The 17,464-nt window shown below is 40.8% G+C and overlaps 1 protein-coding gene across 2 annotated transcripts in view; it reads right to left on the bottom strand.

The window, feature by feature from the left end:
• The window catches only part of Pcca (propionyl-CoA carboxylase subunit alpha), a 308,071-nt gene that overhangs the window by 111,902 nt on the left and 178,705 nt on the right, over nt 1-17,464 (bottom strand). For both annotated transcript variants that reach the window (XM_028771105.1, XM_028771113.1), the window contains exon 19: nt 14,432-14,534. In XM_028771105.1, coding sequence (XP_028626938.1) covers nt 14,432-14,534 — 103 coding nt within the window. The remainder of the gene's footprint in view (nt 1-14,431; nt 14,535-17,464) is intronic.

Here is a 17,464-nt window from a genome sequence, read left to right as displayed (position 1 = left end):
TTATTTATTCTTATCATGTGAGTGTGGGTGCTCATATGCTGGATACACATGTGGAAGTCAAAGCAACTTTCAGGCATCAGTTCCCTCTTCCCACCATAGACACAGGGGATGAAACTCAGGTTTATCAGGTTTGCAGAGCAAGCACTACAGACCACTTCGTCATCTCACCAACCCCGAAATCATAGTCTTTATGGAAGACAAAACCTTTTAGTTTTTTTTTCTCTGCTAAAAAACAAAAATCCAATAGCATAAAACATCAAGCCAGTGAAATGGCTCAACAAGTAAAGGCCCTTAACTCCATGCCTGATGACCTGAGCTCAATCCCTGGGACCTCCTGGGTGGGTAGGAGAGGACCAACATCTGCAAGGAGTCCTCTGACTCTCATACATGCTCCCATGATACACATGTGCTCACAACACATAAATACACATTTAAACCCTTTAGATTAACATATTTACTTTGCCTTTTTTTTATTTCTTAGAGTATGAAGAAATTTGAAATATCACAATGTCTTAGTTAGGGTTACTATTGCTGTGATGAAACACCATGACAAAAAGCAGCTTGGGAGGAAAAGGTTTATTTGGCTTACACTTCCATGATACTGTCCGTCATTGAAAGGAAGCCAGGACACTCTGAAACACAGCTTGTGTTCAGAATCTCAGAACACACTTCCCAGAAGATTTCACCTTCATGATGCTGGTCTATTGCTAACCACTGCTAATCTCTCAGCTCTCAGCTGAGCAGCATCCATGTCAACCAGTCAGGCACACATTTCACATCAGCAGTGCTGGTCTCTTGGTGACCACAGCTGACTCCTCAGCCCCAGCTGATCAGAACCACAGAATCTTAATCCAAAGTAGTAAACGGCCCCCAACAGGGTCTTTAAACTTCCCTCCGAAACTTCACAAGCCAGGCTTCCATCCTGAGTTGCTCTCAACACTCTTGTCTTCCAAGCTCCCACTGAACAGTCCACTGAGCCCTCAACACTCAATGGCTTTTCTAGCCCAAAATGCCAAAGTCCATCCACAGTCTTTCCCAAAACAACATAGTCAGGGCTATAACAGCAACACCCCATAATCCTAGTACTAGCTTGTCTTAGTCAGGGTTTCTATTGTTTCAAGGAACACCAAAAAGAAAAAAAAAAAGCAAGCTGGGGGAAAAGGGTTTATTTGGCTTACACTTCATTGTCACAGTTCATCATTGAAGGAAGTCATGACAGGAACTCAAACAGGGCAAGATCCTGGAGGCAGGAGCTGATGCAGAGGCCATGGAGGGGTGCTGCTTACTGGCTTGCTCAGGCTGCTTTCTCATAGAATCTAGAACCACTAAACCACCCACTAGTCACTACCCACAATGAGCTGGGTCCTCCCCCATCAATCACTAATTAAGAAAATTACCCACAGGTTTGGATCTTATGGATATTTTCTTCATTGAGGTTTCCTACTTTTCAAATGAGTTTAGTTTGTGTCAAGTTGACATAAAACTTGTAGCTAGCACACAAGAATATAGGGTTGTGGTTTTTTTTTTTTTTTTCAATAATGTGTGTGAGTGTATATCTGTGTAGAGATGTGTACACATGAGTGCAGTTGCCCTGCAAGGCCAGCAGAGGCCAGCAGATACCCTAGAGCTGGAGCTAGCAAGTGTTTGTGCGCAGCCTAATATAGGGCAAGTGTTTGTGCGCAGCCTAATGTAGGTGCTGGAAAGAACCTCCAGTCTTCTCTGAGAACAGTATGTGCTTTTAACTACTGGGCATCTCTCCATTCCTGACAAGATGTTCTCACCATACCTTTTCAGTAACCTAAAGTTCTTTTAGCAATTATTTTATAATTCTAAACATATTTCATTTTGGAGTTTGTCTTCAGAAGTGATTACATGATATTCTAAAAAATGCATTCCAAGGGGCTGAAAGACATCTCTCCAGGTGCTTGCTGTGGCCAGGAATGGCCACCTGAGTCTGATCCCAGAACCCACATGGAAAGAGGAAGCTCACTTCTACAAATTGTCTTCTGGCTCCCATACTTGCACTGTGGGATATATACAGAGACAGACAGACAGACAGACAGACAGACAGACACACACACACACACACACATACAAAGTATAAAATAACTAAATTCATTTCACCATGGTAAGTTAAAATACACTGTCAGAAGCTAACCTATTAAGTTCCAATAAACTTTACTAATAACAACATTGAAATTTTAATTAAATATGAGATATCCATATACTTTTCTTTTTTTTAATTTTTATTTTCCGTACATTAAATTTACTCATAAAAACAGTCTAAAAATGTACAATTTTTCCTTTTTAACAAAGTATAATAAAACATAAAAACCCCAAAAACAGAATACTTGACATTTACAATTCAAAATCAAATTAGCAGAATATTAAATATTTACAAAACTATATCTTTTAAAATATTTATAAAGTTACATGCAATTTTGAAGAATTGACAAAAGAATGGCTCAAAAACAGGAGAATTGTCCTTTGTTCCTAAAAAGAAAATATGCCCAATAGAATCTATGAAGGTTTCAGTCTTAGTACCAACACCTCTGTGTGCGTGAGAACTGACTTGTGCTGAAGGCTGGTCACTGTCCCCTTGTGGCGGGGCAGTGCCCTGGCCATGGGCCTGCCAGTACAGTGTGTGGTTTCTGAAATATTGCCAAGTGTTGACTACAGGTGCCTACATTTTCAGTGAGACCCTGGGACGGGTCAGCAATCACATCTCTGGACTGATGGTTTCTTGGGCCACCTGATTTGCTCTACAGGAGTCACCTGCACTTCGGAAAGGACAGCTGTCCCTGCTCAAGTTCCCCAAGACTGGGATGAGGTTGAACAAATTAGACCAAGTCCCTGCAACCTTTTAAGACTTCGGCAAGTAATGTCACCCATTAGCTGGCTGTAACACTAGCACATGAGACCACATGCCAGGAAGCAGAGACACAGGGACAGAGGGAGAAGGGCAAGACCCAATTCCCATGGGGCTGTCCTCATGGCACTGTCATGGCACACGTGCACGTGTGTGTGGTACAAGCCAGGCTGACCTGCAGAAAGAAGCCCAATGAGCTCCACCCACACTGAGCTGCTGAGTACTGTGTTAACAGGCTGCTGCTGTCACCTTGGGAGATGATGGTGCCACTGGTTTCCTGATACCCAACCATACGCTCAAGAAAAACTGTCTTTACTGTGAGCGCGAGATCCCATCCCTCAGTGCCCTTCAGCAGTTAGGAGTTTTCAGCATTCAAACACTTTCCAATTTTCACTATTGGTCATGAAGTAAAAATCCATATACTTTTCAATGTAACTATTTTCAAAGCTTCCAGAGCTGACAGGATAGCTTGGTAACACTGATTTTCACGGCATGTGTGAGGTCCTGAATTACCCACAGCAACCAAATGAGTTTACTAAAAACACAATAATCAAAACACATGTCATCTTTACAACATATTAATTTGAACACTATTTTTGTTGGTCAATATCATTCTCTACAACATATCTAATATATTTTGCATATAAGAGATGACCAAAATGATTAATAACTTTAGAATAAAGTAGAAGCCTACAGCTTAAAGTGCTGTCAGGTTGTGCTGTGTTCACCCCCTTACCTGTCCCCTGGCACATGGACCAACCTCCTGTCCAAAGTCTAAGCACACAACTCATGCTGCACCCACTCCTGAACCAGAAGCTCAGAGGATGTTGCACCTCAGCCTCTTTTGTGGACATCATTTCTCTCCAATGTCAAGCAGTACTTCATGGCCACACCCCTCCCTCCAGTCCTCCCCATACAGCAGCCTCCAGAGGAGGAGAAACTGCCACTTTCCCTCACCTCCACCTCCTCCAGCCTCTCCCCACCTCTTAATCTTCAAACATTTCCTTCTTGTGGCTCCACTGTTCACCTTAAGAAAGACTTACTTTCAAAAAAGTAAGTCCTACCTGAGCACTAAGATATACGTACCTTTACACCCAAATCCTCACCTTTCTTACGAGACACTCATGCACACTCCTACTTCAACTCCAATATTCCACCTTGTCCTCATGACATCATTGAAATGGACACAGCTCAGTCTTCCTTCTGCTGCTGCTGCTTCAGTGCTTTGAACCAGGGTACTCTGATTCTTTAAATTGCTTTTGCCCCCCAGTATTCTCTGCCCCTTGTTGACATCTTTGGTGGACCCCAGGTCCAGTACTCCTTGGGCCTCTTCTCTCTCTACTCCCCATACTTCAGCTTGGTTTTGTGAAATTGAAGGCCAGACTTCTACTGAGCACTCTCTTGGGCCATAGAACTTCACTCACAACAACCCAGTGGGCACTGCCAGGTTCTTTAAACAGGTCTGCAGTCGCCTTAGTTATCTCTGATCCCTCTGCACACATCTCAGCAAACGCTCCTGTCATTCAGCTGCCAAATACCTTGAGCTCCTCTTTGTCTTCATTACAGATCTGTGCTGAGATGGCTTTTAACATGAACTCAAGAACCAGAGCCAGATGCTCACCTCAGTGCCTGCTCTCCCCTAACTTCTGATGCTGGAAAAGCCATTACTGTCTCTGCACTTCAATGTCCTTCCACAAGACTCATACCTCCTCCATGCAGCTTCCCTGACCTCCTCACAGCCCTCCACAACTCCAGCCTTGCCTTTCTAACTTATTCCCTAGAAGAGAAACACAGTGGTCTTTCTAATCAGATCACTGTCAGGTGTCCTGAAGAAAAGCTTTCTGTGGTCTCCACTGCCTTTCAGACCAATCCCAAAGGTCTACAAGTTCCAGTGGCATCCACAGATGTCAGGGAGGTTGTTTAATCCCATCTCCCCCTGCCTGCCACTGGCCCCAAATGTCACATGTACAGATACATACACAGTTTCATCCATTCCCTCAGTTTAATTCTTTTTATACATTTTATATAAGCCTTCAAGATTGTGACCTTATCCCCTGTGCCACCCACCACCCTTTTGCAGGTCTCAGGCTTGCTGGTTTCCTATTGAAAACCCCCACCCATGTCCATTTCCAGGTTTGAGGAGCTCCTATCTGTTCTCCACGGCACCCACTCTTTCTCTCATCATTCACATGCTTGTCACCCTCAACAGATCTGAGAAGTCAGATATATCACCTGTCTTGATGACCACTGTTTCTCTTCCCTATGTCTCAGGACACGGTAACCAATGGTGACACTCACTGCAACTATAATGACGACAGAATGATAACAGTGTATCCAGTGGCTGGGTCACTCAATGATATTTCAACAAATGATTTCCATGTTCATTTAATTTGTAAATAAGTTTGAGATGCAAAAATATAATATGAAAATTGAGCTAAGAATAGTGATGACCCCTGTAATCTCAGCACAAAGGAGACTTATAGGTTTGCTGAACTTTAAAGCACCCTGGGCTACACAGTGAGACCCTGTCTCAAAAAAAAAAAATGGGATAGGAAATACATAAGTAAAATTAACAAAATAATTGTTAATACTTTTGTTGTAAAAATTTGGTCAGTGTCTAAAGATACTACCATAGTACTGCATATATTTTATAACAGATTATAAGGTTAAATGACCTGAACTAAAGCTGGATATCTTGTGTCAACATTAAGCATTTTACCTGAAATTAAATACTTCAGAAAGTGTCAGAAACCTGAACATAATACTAAAACCCAGCTGAAGTCTTAATCACAGTATTTGCCAACTCTAATACGGTAACCACCAGCCCCACTTAGTGCTTTTCATCTCCAGAGTAGTTGGAACTGAGGGACTATAGCTTATTTTTGTTCCTCACTTAGCACCATAACAAGCAACTTGGCTCTTAAGCGCCACATGCCTGAGCCATTTAAGAGGGTGCAGGTGCAGCCCTGCTCCCAATTAGACGGGCAATTTTCCAGATTACATGGGCAGGAGCCTCACATTTTTATGAAAATTCAGGCTTCTGGCTGAAAAGCAGATTATGATACCCACTGGAAAGGCTACATTTAAAATATAAACAGATCAAGCTGTGCAAGTTACTCTTCAGGCTTGATTTTTCCACAGCCTTGTTTATCTGACCCTCTTCATCAGATATCAAGCTGACTTGGCTGTGTCTGATTTGAAAAGATATTTGTTGGCTTGTGGGCTCTCAGGGTATGAAGTGACAGCCATACAGAAAGTGACTTTGGGACCTCCTTCCTTAAGCCACTCTACTACCTAAAATATTCGAGGTGTTTCACAATCAGTAAAGCTATGAATCCTGGGAGCTTGAGAGCAATCTTCAGAGTGCTATCAGCAAACAAGCATCTCTTAAGATGTTTCTAAGAAGAAAAAGGGGGCATCTCAGAGAGGAGCCAAACATGTTTTCACTCTTTCTCCAACCACTCTGTGGTCTGTAGAATCTACTTTCAAGTTCAGAGTTCCAGCTGAAGGCAGTTCGGAAACTATATTTTATGGACCTATGCCTATGCTCAGTAGCTCTCCAATGAGCCAGAAGTTTATCTGAGCACTTATCTGGATACCCTAGGCATTGTACGGAGCCAGGCAGTTGGCTCCCCAGCATCAGGGCAACAACTACAGTTACCACATTGTTGTGGCTTCTTCCAAAGACACTCTGTTCACATATATGAAAGCAGACACAACCTCCTACCCCTACCCCGCTCAAAACAGAATCTCACTGTACAGCCTAGGGTGGCTTTGTCACTCACCAGATATGCCTGCCCTGCCTCCTAACTACTGAAATTAAAGGCATGCACTACCACACCTGTCCTAACATACTCTTTCTTTCAACTAAAGAACATACTTTGCTTTTACTTCTTAATGAAAACAGTACAAAGAACGGATTGACAATCATTTTTATCAGCTGCACGTATGTCAGTGTTCTGACAGTGCCACAGATATTTAACTATCAACAAGCTTGGCCTTTGAGTTGTTTGAATTCTCTGCAGTTACAAACAATACTGTTATGGACACTCTCTTAAACTCCCTACATTTGAACATAAATTGAGGTGACACTTTGGGTTTATGTGTGTTGACTGGTTGATTTTTGAGACAAGGTCTTGCTGTGTAGCCCAGCCTGAGCATGAATAAATGTTGCTTCTCGCCTACTCATGAGTGTTGGGATTATATGTCAAGGCACCCATAACAGATCAACACTTATTTTCATTGCTGCATATGAAGATGGCTTCTGTCCATCATCTCGACCTGAGCTGGCCTGAGGAGGGTGGTCCTTGTTTTCACTGTGCAGGAGCCATTCACACTCTCCCTCTGCACTGTAAGTCATCTCTGAACATTTCCACCTGAATAACAGGCTTCTCCCATCTGCTGGCTCTCCACATCGCCCCACATGGAATGTTCTGGGCAAGACAGCCTGACATATTTAACTTGTGTAACATTAACGGGGGACGGGAGGTGTCTAAAACTTCATTTTGTTTGAAATGTCACAATGATATCTAACACGATATATGCTAATTGAAAATAACATGAATATGGAAATCGGCTTGTAGGGAGGCAGGGATGGGTAATGGGGGGGAGGGCGTAGGGAGGGAGGCAATCCTGAGAGTGACAGTAACCAAAACGCATGGTTTGAATGCAGATAACCATCAAAGTACAAATTCAATAAAGATTTAGGGGAAAAAAAAAAGATCAAAACAGAGACAGGCTACAGGCAATGTCTCCTGATAAATACCTTGAAAAAGAAAATAAAATGATTTATTTTCCTACTAATATTTTCAACTGGAAAAAAATAATTTTTTAAGAAAATTAACTTTGCTGAATGAATATCATGTTACATGATGCATTTGGTAAAAATTCACTGTCAGAAGATAATTTCTTCCAAATGTAGCTTTTCAAATTCTGCTTTTTTTGTTTAGAATCTGCTTGTAATTCACACACACACACACACACACACACACACACACTGCCCGATGAGTAGTTCACATGATCATAACATTTAATTCACATTAAAAGAACAGAAGTAAAAAGTTTAAGTATGTTGGCTAACTTAAAATACCTGATCTTGATTTTGTATCTCCCTGGACCAGATCACACCATTTGACAAGCTTCTATGTGGATTGCAACACTCATTTTCCAACTCTGCTGGAAACATGTTTGTCTTCATTTGTCATACATGGATTTGAGTCACAAATTATTTTTTTTAAATGAGGAAGCTAAAAGTTGTCATAAGTTATAATTGTTAACAGGCCTTATTTACTAATGTCATTGTTGGGGCCCAGAGACTCTCCTAAAAACTGCCAAGAACATAAAGCAGCAAATCAATGCATGTGGATTTGAAAGTAAGTTAGTCAAAGAGGAAACTGAAGCTGAATATGGTGATGCACAGCTCAGTTCAAATCTGTCATAGGTTACATTGCCTGGAAACAATAAACCCCAGGAGTCATGTGGTCCCATGAAAGTCACAGTAGCCACATCCCTCAGCATTTCCCTCAATTATAAAGGGACAGAGATGGAGTGATCTTGCTAAAGACATTTTTGATTCCTTGCTTGATGTTTACATTTTAAAAAAAAAAATGGCAAGGGGGCTGGAGCGATGGCCATGTGGTTAAGAGTACTGGCTGTTCTTCCAGAAAACCCAAGTTCAGTTCCCAGCACCTGCATGGTGACTCACAACCATCCAATTCCAGGTATGACTCTCTCTCAAGTACCAGGGTGCAAGACATACATACATGCAGGCAAAACATTATACACATAATATAAGACTAAAGTCTTTTTAAAAAATGGTCTTATTCTTAAAAATCACTTAATAGGCATTCTAAATTCATCTAATTACTGTCTAGTTTTTAAAATGGCATTTTACAAAACTGCTCATGGGGCTATACTTTAAAACTGAATTTCTGAAATGTTTTTCAAATATGAAAACAAGCTGGTGGAATGTCGTCCTAGTTCAGAAGTCTACACGTGTATAGTGATGGAGCAAAGGGGGAAAAGTTGATTATATCAAGGAAGAAAAATGCCACATAAGGAGTATGCAATTATTTCTTATTATGCATCCATATGTAATTATTATTTTTATCCTGATGTTCATCACCGTATCTTTTCTTAGTGAAGAAAAATACAGGGTGGTAATTTAAATGATATGAATACTCTACAACATTTCCCTCCCTCCACCACAGGCATCCAAAGATAAGATCATTTTGAATCAACCAGAATGAACATTATTAAGAAAACAAAATGAGAGTTTAAACTCCTTAGATATGAATGCTATTGCCAAACCTTAAAAGTCTCTGAAAAAATATAATTACTTGTATAAAATTTATGCAATCATTGCAAAAAATCATTATCACAATATTAACATTTATTAAGAACTACTAGCAAGGTTTATAAACACTATTTTGGAGGGCTGGTGAGATGGTTCACAGGATAGAACTGCATACCAGCAAGCCTGGTGACCTGAGTTCAGTCACAGGGACTCACCTGGTAGAATGAGAGAACGCAACGCTGTGCTTTACAGCATGGGTGTGCCCACAAATGCTGGCGTGCGCACACACAACCACACACACGATTTTAAAACTGTGTGCGGTAGTAGGAATTAAGTTCAGGACAGCATGTTTGCTAGGTGGGTACTTGGCCTCTGAGTTGCATCTCTAGCCAAAGATGTAAAGGCGCAATAGCTGCTCTTATCCCAGATCACTATCCCTCGAATTACCAACACTGTGTCCACAGTCTAGCAGAGTTAAATCCACTGTGACTCTGAGCCTCAGCTTCTGAACTTCTCTGGGCTCAGCGGCATTTACACATCAGGGCAACCCCAACAACTAAATGAGTGAGGCAGGTGCAGTGCCATCCATAGGGCAGCATGAGGTCTTAGCAAAGATAGATCCAGGTAATCATTTGTTACAGCAAAACATCTATGAATAGGCTGACATAACTACAAACAACGATATAGCTACAAACCACTGTGAGCACAAATAAGAGCAAAATAAAGAAAACAGAGTAAGGAATTAGGGCTGGCAAGAGGGTTAAGGGTAAAGTGCACTTGCTATGCTAGGCTGAAGACCTGAGTTCAACTCTGGGAAGCCACGGAGGAAGGACACAGCTGAAAGGAGAGAACCAAGTCCTGAAAGGTGTCCCTGACCTCCATGCACTGTGTGCACCCTACAATAATGACAAATTAAATTTAAATTTAAAATAAAAACCAGAACCAATGAGATAGCTCAGTGGATAAAAGTTCTTGATGTCACCGAACCACCTAAGTTCAACACCTAGGACCCACATAGTGGAGAGAACCAACTCCTTGAAAGTTGACCTACACACACACACACACACACACACAGACACTTGAAATTTTTTTTAAAAGTTGGGGGTTGGTGAAATAACTCAGCTGGTAAGAGTGCTTCTCAAGCCTAACAATTTGATTTTGATTCCTGGGACCCACATGGTGAAGAAGAAAACCAGCTCCTACTAGCTGTCATTTGATTTCTACATGTTTAAGTGTACATACAAAACAAATAAATGAAATATAATAATCTTTAAGAAATTAAACTTTCTAAATAGTATGGATGTCTCCGGGGATCTGGAGAGATGGCTCAGAGGTTAAGAATTAATAGGCCAAAGGCCAAATCTTTTATGAATGCCATCAAATCATTTTGCAGAAAGGCTAAATTAATACATATACTCACCTTTAATTCACCATTGTGAGGCTACTATCTGGTCCCATAACTATTATTTGAAAAGTTTGATATGATTCAGATTTAAACGTGTCTAGTATAAGGATACAAGTGCTTAAGTGAATACACAAGAGTAATTCTTCACAACAGAGTAGGCCAAGGTTCCATATAACCCAGATATTTAACTTTCTGAAAAATTCCAAGGCGCCATGTCTCACACTCACCAACAAAACATGGGGGTGTGAGTTTCCCTGCTTCTAGCTCTTGACAGCCACCTGGGCAAGTAACAACTTTTTGCACTCACAGTTTTGATTGTTCTTCTTGGAAGCATTGTGGTACAGATGTGCCTGTCACATGCCACTGATGGGCTAGTCTCTGGGATGTACTCAGAGTCCTCACTTATTTTAAACCAGAATTTCTTGTCTTTTCCCTCTAAGGGTTGTCTTTATATATTTTCAACACATGATTTTATTCAGCATTTAAGTGGTTTTTGCCATTCTATGGGTTTGGCTTCACTTTCTTGTTGGTATCTTTTGACATAAACATTTTAATTTTGATAAATATTATTCATTTTTCCTGTGTTGCTTATGCTATGAAAATACAGTAACATATAAAGTCAGAAAGAGGGTTTATCTCTTTCTTCTAGGGATTAAATTCATTTTGGCTAAATTTTTGCATATTAACTCAGTATGAGGAAGGAATCTAGCTTCATTCATTGTATATGGGTATCCTGCCATTTGCTGAAAGAATTATCCATTCCTCTACTGAATCATTTTAGTGCCTCTGTAGGGCATCACTTTAGAGTACGGATGTAGCTTGGTGGTAGAGCACATGCTTTTTAGGTACAAAAGCCCTGGCTTCAGTACTCAGCACAGGCATCATGACCTCCTGAACTACTACACATCTGCTTGTTTTAAGGCTTTGAGAACACCCTGAGTTAGGCACTCAGGACTACAAATGATTAGAGGACTATTCCTACCCCAGTAATAAACTTGTCTGCCCTGATGGAAGGGCTCGCTCCAGTTCAGTACACTGAGGGTGAAAATGTGACTTATGCATCCCCATGTTTGTTTTAAAGATAGTTTTGGCAATCCTATATCTTTAAGCTTTCACATGAATTTAAGGATCTGACAAAAACTTGGCTCTATTCAGGAATTACAGGGAGTCTTTAGATCATGAGGAAGCAATGACTGAATCTTTCCAACAGTTTATAACCAGGAGGCTGTGTTCTTCCTTCATCCTTTTCCAATGACCTGTGTGTCATACCATGTGTGCTTCACAACTTGTATATATGCACCATGTGTGCTTCACAACTTGTACATGTGCACCATGTGTGCTTCACGACTTGTACATGTGCACCATGTGTGCTTCACAACTTGTACATGTGCACCATGTGTGCTTCACGACTTGTACATGTGCACCATGTATTCTTCACAACTTGTGCACTGCACCAAGTGTGCTTCTCGACTTGTGCGCTGCACCATGTATGGTTCACACTCCCTTCACTGTACTTGCTCCACTCCACGATAGCACGCTCATTAATGGAACTGTTTTCCCTGTGGGTTACCACTGCAAATGAGGAGACATTTTAACTGATTTGATTTTGTAGCCATGCTGAACTCACTTCTTCCTGACAGTCTCTTAGCTGATGCCTTCCTGTCTTCTACACACAGCCACACAGCAGCTACAGGTGGAGATTCTCACCACTCTCTCACGATGGTACTTTGCTGAAGACTGGCTCCATGGAGCATCTCACGCTGCCATTCCCGAGTAGGTCTGTGCTGTTGATTTAATAGAACACAGAGCCTCATGCATGCTAGGAACTGCTTTACCATAGAGCTACCCCCAAGCCCAGCTTTTTAAATTCTAATACAAATTGAGTTGTACTAGATACAATATAACATATAACACGAAATTAGGAGGATGGAAGGGACTCTAATTTTAATTTAAATGAAGTGATTTTATGCTTTTTGAAAGTATTTTGTTCTCTTAATGAAAAAAATTGAACTAATGAACTATAAAGATTTTAAAAGCACAAAGAAGCCTTTGGGGGTGGGAAGAGAACCAGGAAAAGTGGAGGAAGGCTGCAGGAAAGACAAAAAAGTTTCAACGAAGTATGAATGACAGTATTAAAACTAATACCAGAACTTTATATGCTAACCTTTAAAATTAACTTTAAAGTTTTTAAGATAGTGGGAAATTATCCTCCAACCAGGAACGCTAAGTATTATTTTGATCATTTGGATTTTTTTATTCATTAGTACAAAGATTACATTAGTATACCATGGGTAGTCTAGGGATTCTGGATATTCTTTGGAATGTTGGTTGATTGATACCAGGTAAAAGGTATGAAGGACAGGGGGAGTGCATGCTATGGTTTCTTGCAGAGTTCAAAGGGCAACACTGAGCTGAGGCAGTCTCTCTTTCTTCTGTTGCTGTCTGTGCTCCAGTATAGCTGGCTGTTGGGCTTCTGGGAAATTCTTCTGTCTCTGTCTCTTATCTGGCTCCAGGAGTGCTGGGATAATAGATTGGCATCACCATATGTAGCTTCTTATGTAGGTTCTGTGAGATGGAACTCTGGTCCTCAAGCTAGTGAGACTAGAACCCTTATCCACTGAGCCAGTGGTCCAATTCTAGATATTCTTATGTAGTAGTTTGAAGAGTCTTTGCAAAGGTAGCTGCTACTGGTCTAGTAGGAAAGATTATCTATTCCTAAATCTCATTATGAGCAGTTAGTCAGGCAAATACCAGGCAAAACACTTAAAATGAATGTACACTGCTCAGATGTCTGTCATTGGAGGACCACATTTCTAGGCCAGTTTGTTTACATATCAAGACCACTTGAACCTTTTCCTTCAAAATGAATGGTCTTCAATATAAAGTTAGTTCTTCATCTTTAAAGCAATGAACACACTAATCTTTGTGTTTCTTATGCTGTTTGAACCAGTTTTATATTATGTTGCATAAGAGAGAAGGAGAAAGACTTTGGAATCCAGAAAATTATTATAAATAAACTCAACTGACTTTCCTCACTTTGGAGTTCAATATTTTGAAAGACTGGATAGTATTTCAACCATGTGTGTTCATGGAGACCAAGAACCTCCCAAACCCTTTGAGCTTCATCAGACTTAGAATAAAATTACATTATTTTGGTTTCCATTCTGCTCTAGTCTTCTGTCAAAAGTCATTTGTTTTCCCCAGAAAATATGTATCTCAAAGCAACTGAGTCACAGAAGAGATTGTGGGTAAAGGGGTATCATGCTAACAACACAGCTGCTTCCTTGTTCAGGAAAACACACAAAGCTACTCCCTAAGCAGCAGCTCTTCAGTTTTTGTCCAGTGAACTTTAGTCACAGATTTTAGGTGTATCATCCACACCACCGTATAAACACTGAAATCTGAGTGGCCTGTGTTCATTGTAGACCAGAATTTAAACTACTACCGTTCTGTCTTGATGCTTCGCAAAGAGTTTATACTCTTCATAAGAAAAAAGAATGGCATCAGGAGGTAAGCTTTTCTTCAAGAACATCACACAGGAATCCCAAGATAATGCTATCTATCCAAGGCTTCTGGCTCCTAGCACAGCCAGCACAGTCTGGAGGGATAATTAATCACAAAACCAAACCTATGACTTTTAATTGAGTACTGACGAAAAGTGAATCAGGAAGTAGTTTAGAATCTGGCTAAATCCAGGAATGTGTTCCTAATTAGCATAAAAGACCAAAAAGTCCCCTTTATATTCAGCTCATATAGACAAACACAGAGCTATACTGGAGTCTGTGAAGAGACACCAGAGAGGCTAAAAATGTTCTAAATTTTCCTAGATAATGGAAGATTACCAAAAACAAGCAAAACTCACAGTAAATGTTGGCCCGTTGTTGGATACCACAACAGTATGATCTTCATCATGTAACTTTACCGAGAGCTCCCACTTAGCCACATCTGGCCTAATAACTGGTACTCTGAAGCAGAAAGAAAGAAAAAGAGTTAATTATATTTTATTCTCTATCAATAAACTAATTTCTTCTAACATTGACATGTGGAATAAGAGAATCAAGGATCATACTTCAAATTTCATTGCCCTAACCCCATTCTTGGAATAAGCAGCTTCCAGATATAAATGGAGAGATTCTTAAAAGGCAGACACTCAAAAGACAACAGCCATCCCTCTGCTGTAATTGTGGAACCATTGCCTTTTCTAAGACCTGTCATCCTCACCCCATGTTGTGAACCTGAATTGTGTAATTGTGACAGTCCTTCATAAGTCACTCTTTTTTAAGCACTATTTTTTTTTGCTAACTACTGAAGCTGTTTTAATTACAGTAAAATAAGCACTGTGACAAATGTGCTAAGTTCCCAAGACAGAAATGAATCAGTCAGAATAATGTAGGAACTTGGGGCTTGTTTGCTCTTCATAGTCGATACAATTAACACTGTAGTAAAAAAATGAAGGTGGTGAGACCTCAGGGAGTAAAGGTGCTTCCACAGCCAGAGGACCAAAATTCAGCCCCTGGAATCCACATAAAGTGGGAGAGATGGATTCCAGGTTACTCTCTGACATGACACCTATGCACACACAGGCATATACATACACACAATAATAATAATAATAATAATAATAATAATAATAATAATAATAATAGTAATGTTTATTTCTTTAAGGAGAATGAACTTCTAAGAAGTAGAAGTTTATATAATTCTACTTGTAAAACTAGATAAAATGTGCCAGCTTGGAAAATAAACTACCTTAGCATATCAGCTAGACTAAAACCATGAGGAGAGAGAAAACTGAGCTACAGTAAACTGTGTAACCTACAATTTCATAAACACTAAGTGACTGGCACCATGTCATGGAACACCATGAGAGGACAGGCATGGTTGACATCTTGCACGTGGCCTATGTCCTGTGTCTTCTCTAGTCCTGCTTTCCAGTAAGACTTGGAATCCACCCAAGGCTGTTGGAGCTCTGAACAAAGCTAGTCTTGTCATATAAATGTATGGTTGGTATTACATGGAGCAGGAAAACTAGGTCAAGCTGCCAGGAAAGAAACACAAAAATCTCCTACAATTTTGTCTTTAAAAAGTAACGAGTTCAGAATTAACCCTAGGGTTACATACTTATATTCTTCTTATCTTCGAAGTGTCAGCAACAATGCCACCTTTTAGTATCTAGGCTCTAGCTTCAGCCACGAATCTAAAATTAATATTGCAGGTTATATTTTCTTTCAAGCCTCTCAAATTTCAAAAGAATTACGTTATCTGGTATTTAAAAAAAAAACCATAGTCATAACAACTGTGATGCTTAAGGCCCCTCTAGGTACAAGGCCTGGTGAAGGGGTTTAACAGGTGAAGAGAGTGTTTGTACTGGACAGGCCGCTTCATCTGTTTAATAATGACTATCTTAAATCCTACAGAAGAAAACAAGAGAAGCAAAAATCACATCAACAATATACAGACTTGGAAGACACTGCTGGGTGATCAGAGGGCAGAGCTTCATAGAGAAGAGTGAGAATAAGCAAGAGTTCCTAAGGACAAGGACCGCAAGCCTGGGAGGAGAGAGGAGAGGGAGGCAATGGCAGAGCTGAGGCAACTGGCAGAGAGTGCTCTTGTGCCACTGCCTCAGTCTGCACCTGCATCCACGGGCACTGTCACACCTATGTCTCCCCACTGGACTATAGGGCTCTAGAAGGACTGCAATCACTTCATATTTTTATTTGTTGACTTATGTTTTTTCTAGTGCTGGGATGAAACCCAAGGCTCCAAGCCTGCTAGGCAAGAATCCTACCACTGAGCTACAGCCCAGTGCATTCATCAGGAAGGGCCTGGGGAGCCACATAAATGGCAGAGGGCAGTTCCAAGGTTGTCCTGGATTTGTCTCCTCGCTAGGCTATATTCCTTGCTCAACTTCAAGTGGTAAGTGTCCATTCTCCCAGGACCACTATGTAATGTGGCTTTCCTACATGTTGGCTTTCTTTGACACTAAAACTACATACTTCCTGCTCATGACAAGTCTACAGTATTTGACTTCACACCATGCTAATTCTTAATTGAACTACTTACCATTCAAGTCCTTAAAAGGAAAGCCCCATTCTTTGTACCTTACTCTTTTCCTAATTACTCAGCCTGTGTGTCTGATTGGACCAGCTCCTTTTAATTAAGCCAAACAAACAGGAGGCAGAGGCAAACTGATTGCGAACCAGGCTCTGCTGCTCCATAGAAGTAGTATGAGCTCTGCCTACACTAATGACCTTGAGAAAATTGACAGAATGAATCTCCTTTCATAAAACATTCAAGTTACAGTGGTATCTGCATTGTGAGACACACATGAGGACTGAACAGAGGCAGGCAAAGGTAACACGATGACCACTCCCAACTCCTGGTCTCTCTTCTGGTTTTGGAGACTGAAATCCTTCCATTACAAATCTTCGGACTCCCTCTTCTCTGCCTCACATTTTCCAAGAAGGGGATTACCACCCTCTTAAACTATCTCAACGATGGTGTAATTTCACTATCTTCCTTCCACTTAACTAGAACTATATGCTATGGAATTTTCTAAACTTGAGCAACAACAGTCCTTAAGAGCAAAGGCCCTTTCCAATGAGGCAGCCTTCCTTTGCCTAAGAGGTGGGGGATGTCACTGATCAGGCGTCCTGTGCTAGCCCAGAACTTTTTCCCACAGAAAACGATCCTGCAGATGGTGGCGAGACATAGCTGACTCTCCTCAGGACCCGGCCACTATTTATTTTTCCAGTGCTTTATTTTGATCCACATCTGTTTCATATACATTGTAGCTTGTCCCAGGAGGGACCTTATGGAAGAACACAGACTTCTGAGAGAAAGTACAGAGGTTCATGTCTCAGCTCCTTCTCTCCTCAGCAATGCACTTGAGAAC

This window comes from Grammomys surdaster, unplaced genomic scaffold (genome assembly GCF_004785775.1).
Source record: "Grammomys surdaster isolate TR1022 unplaced genomic scaffold, NIH_TR_1.0 65, whole genome shotgun sequence".
Classification (NCBI taxonomy): domain Eukaryota; kingdom Metazoa; phylum Chordata; class Mammalia; order Rodentia; family Muridae; genus Grammomys; species Grammomys surdaster.
The sequence above is the reverse complement of the archived record's forward strand: the minus strand, read 5'-3'. Positions and strand labels throughout refer to the sequence as shown.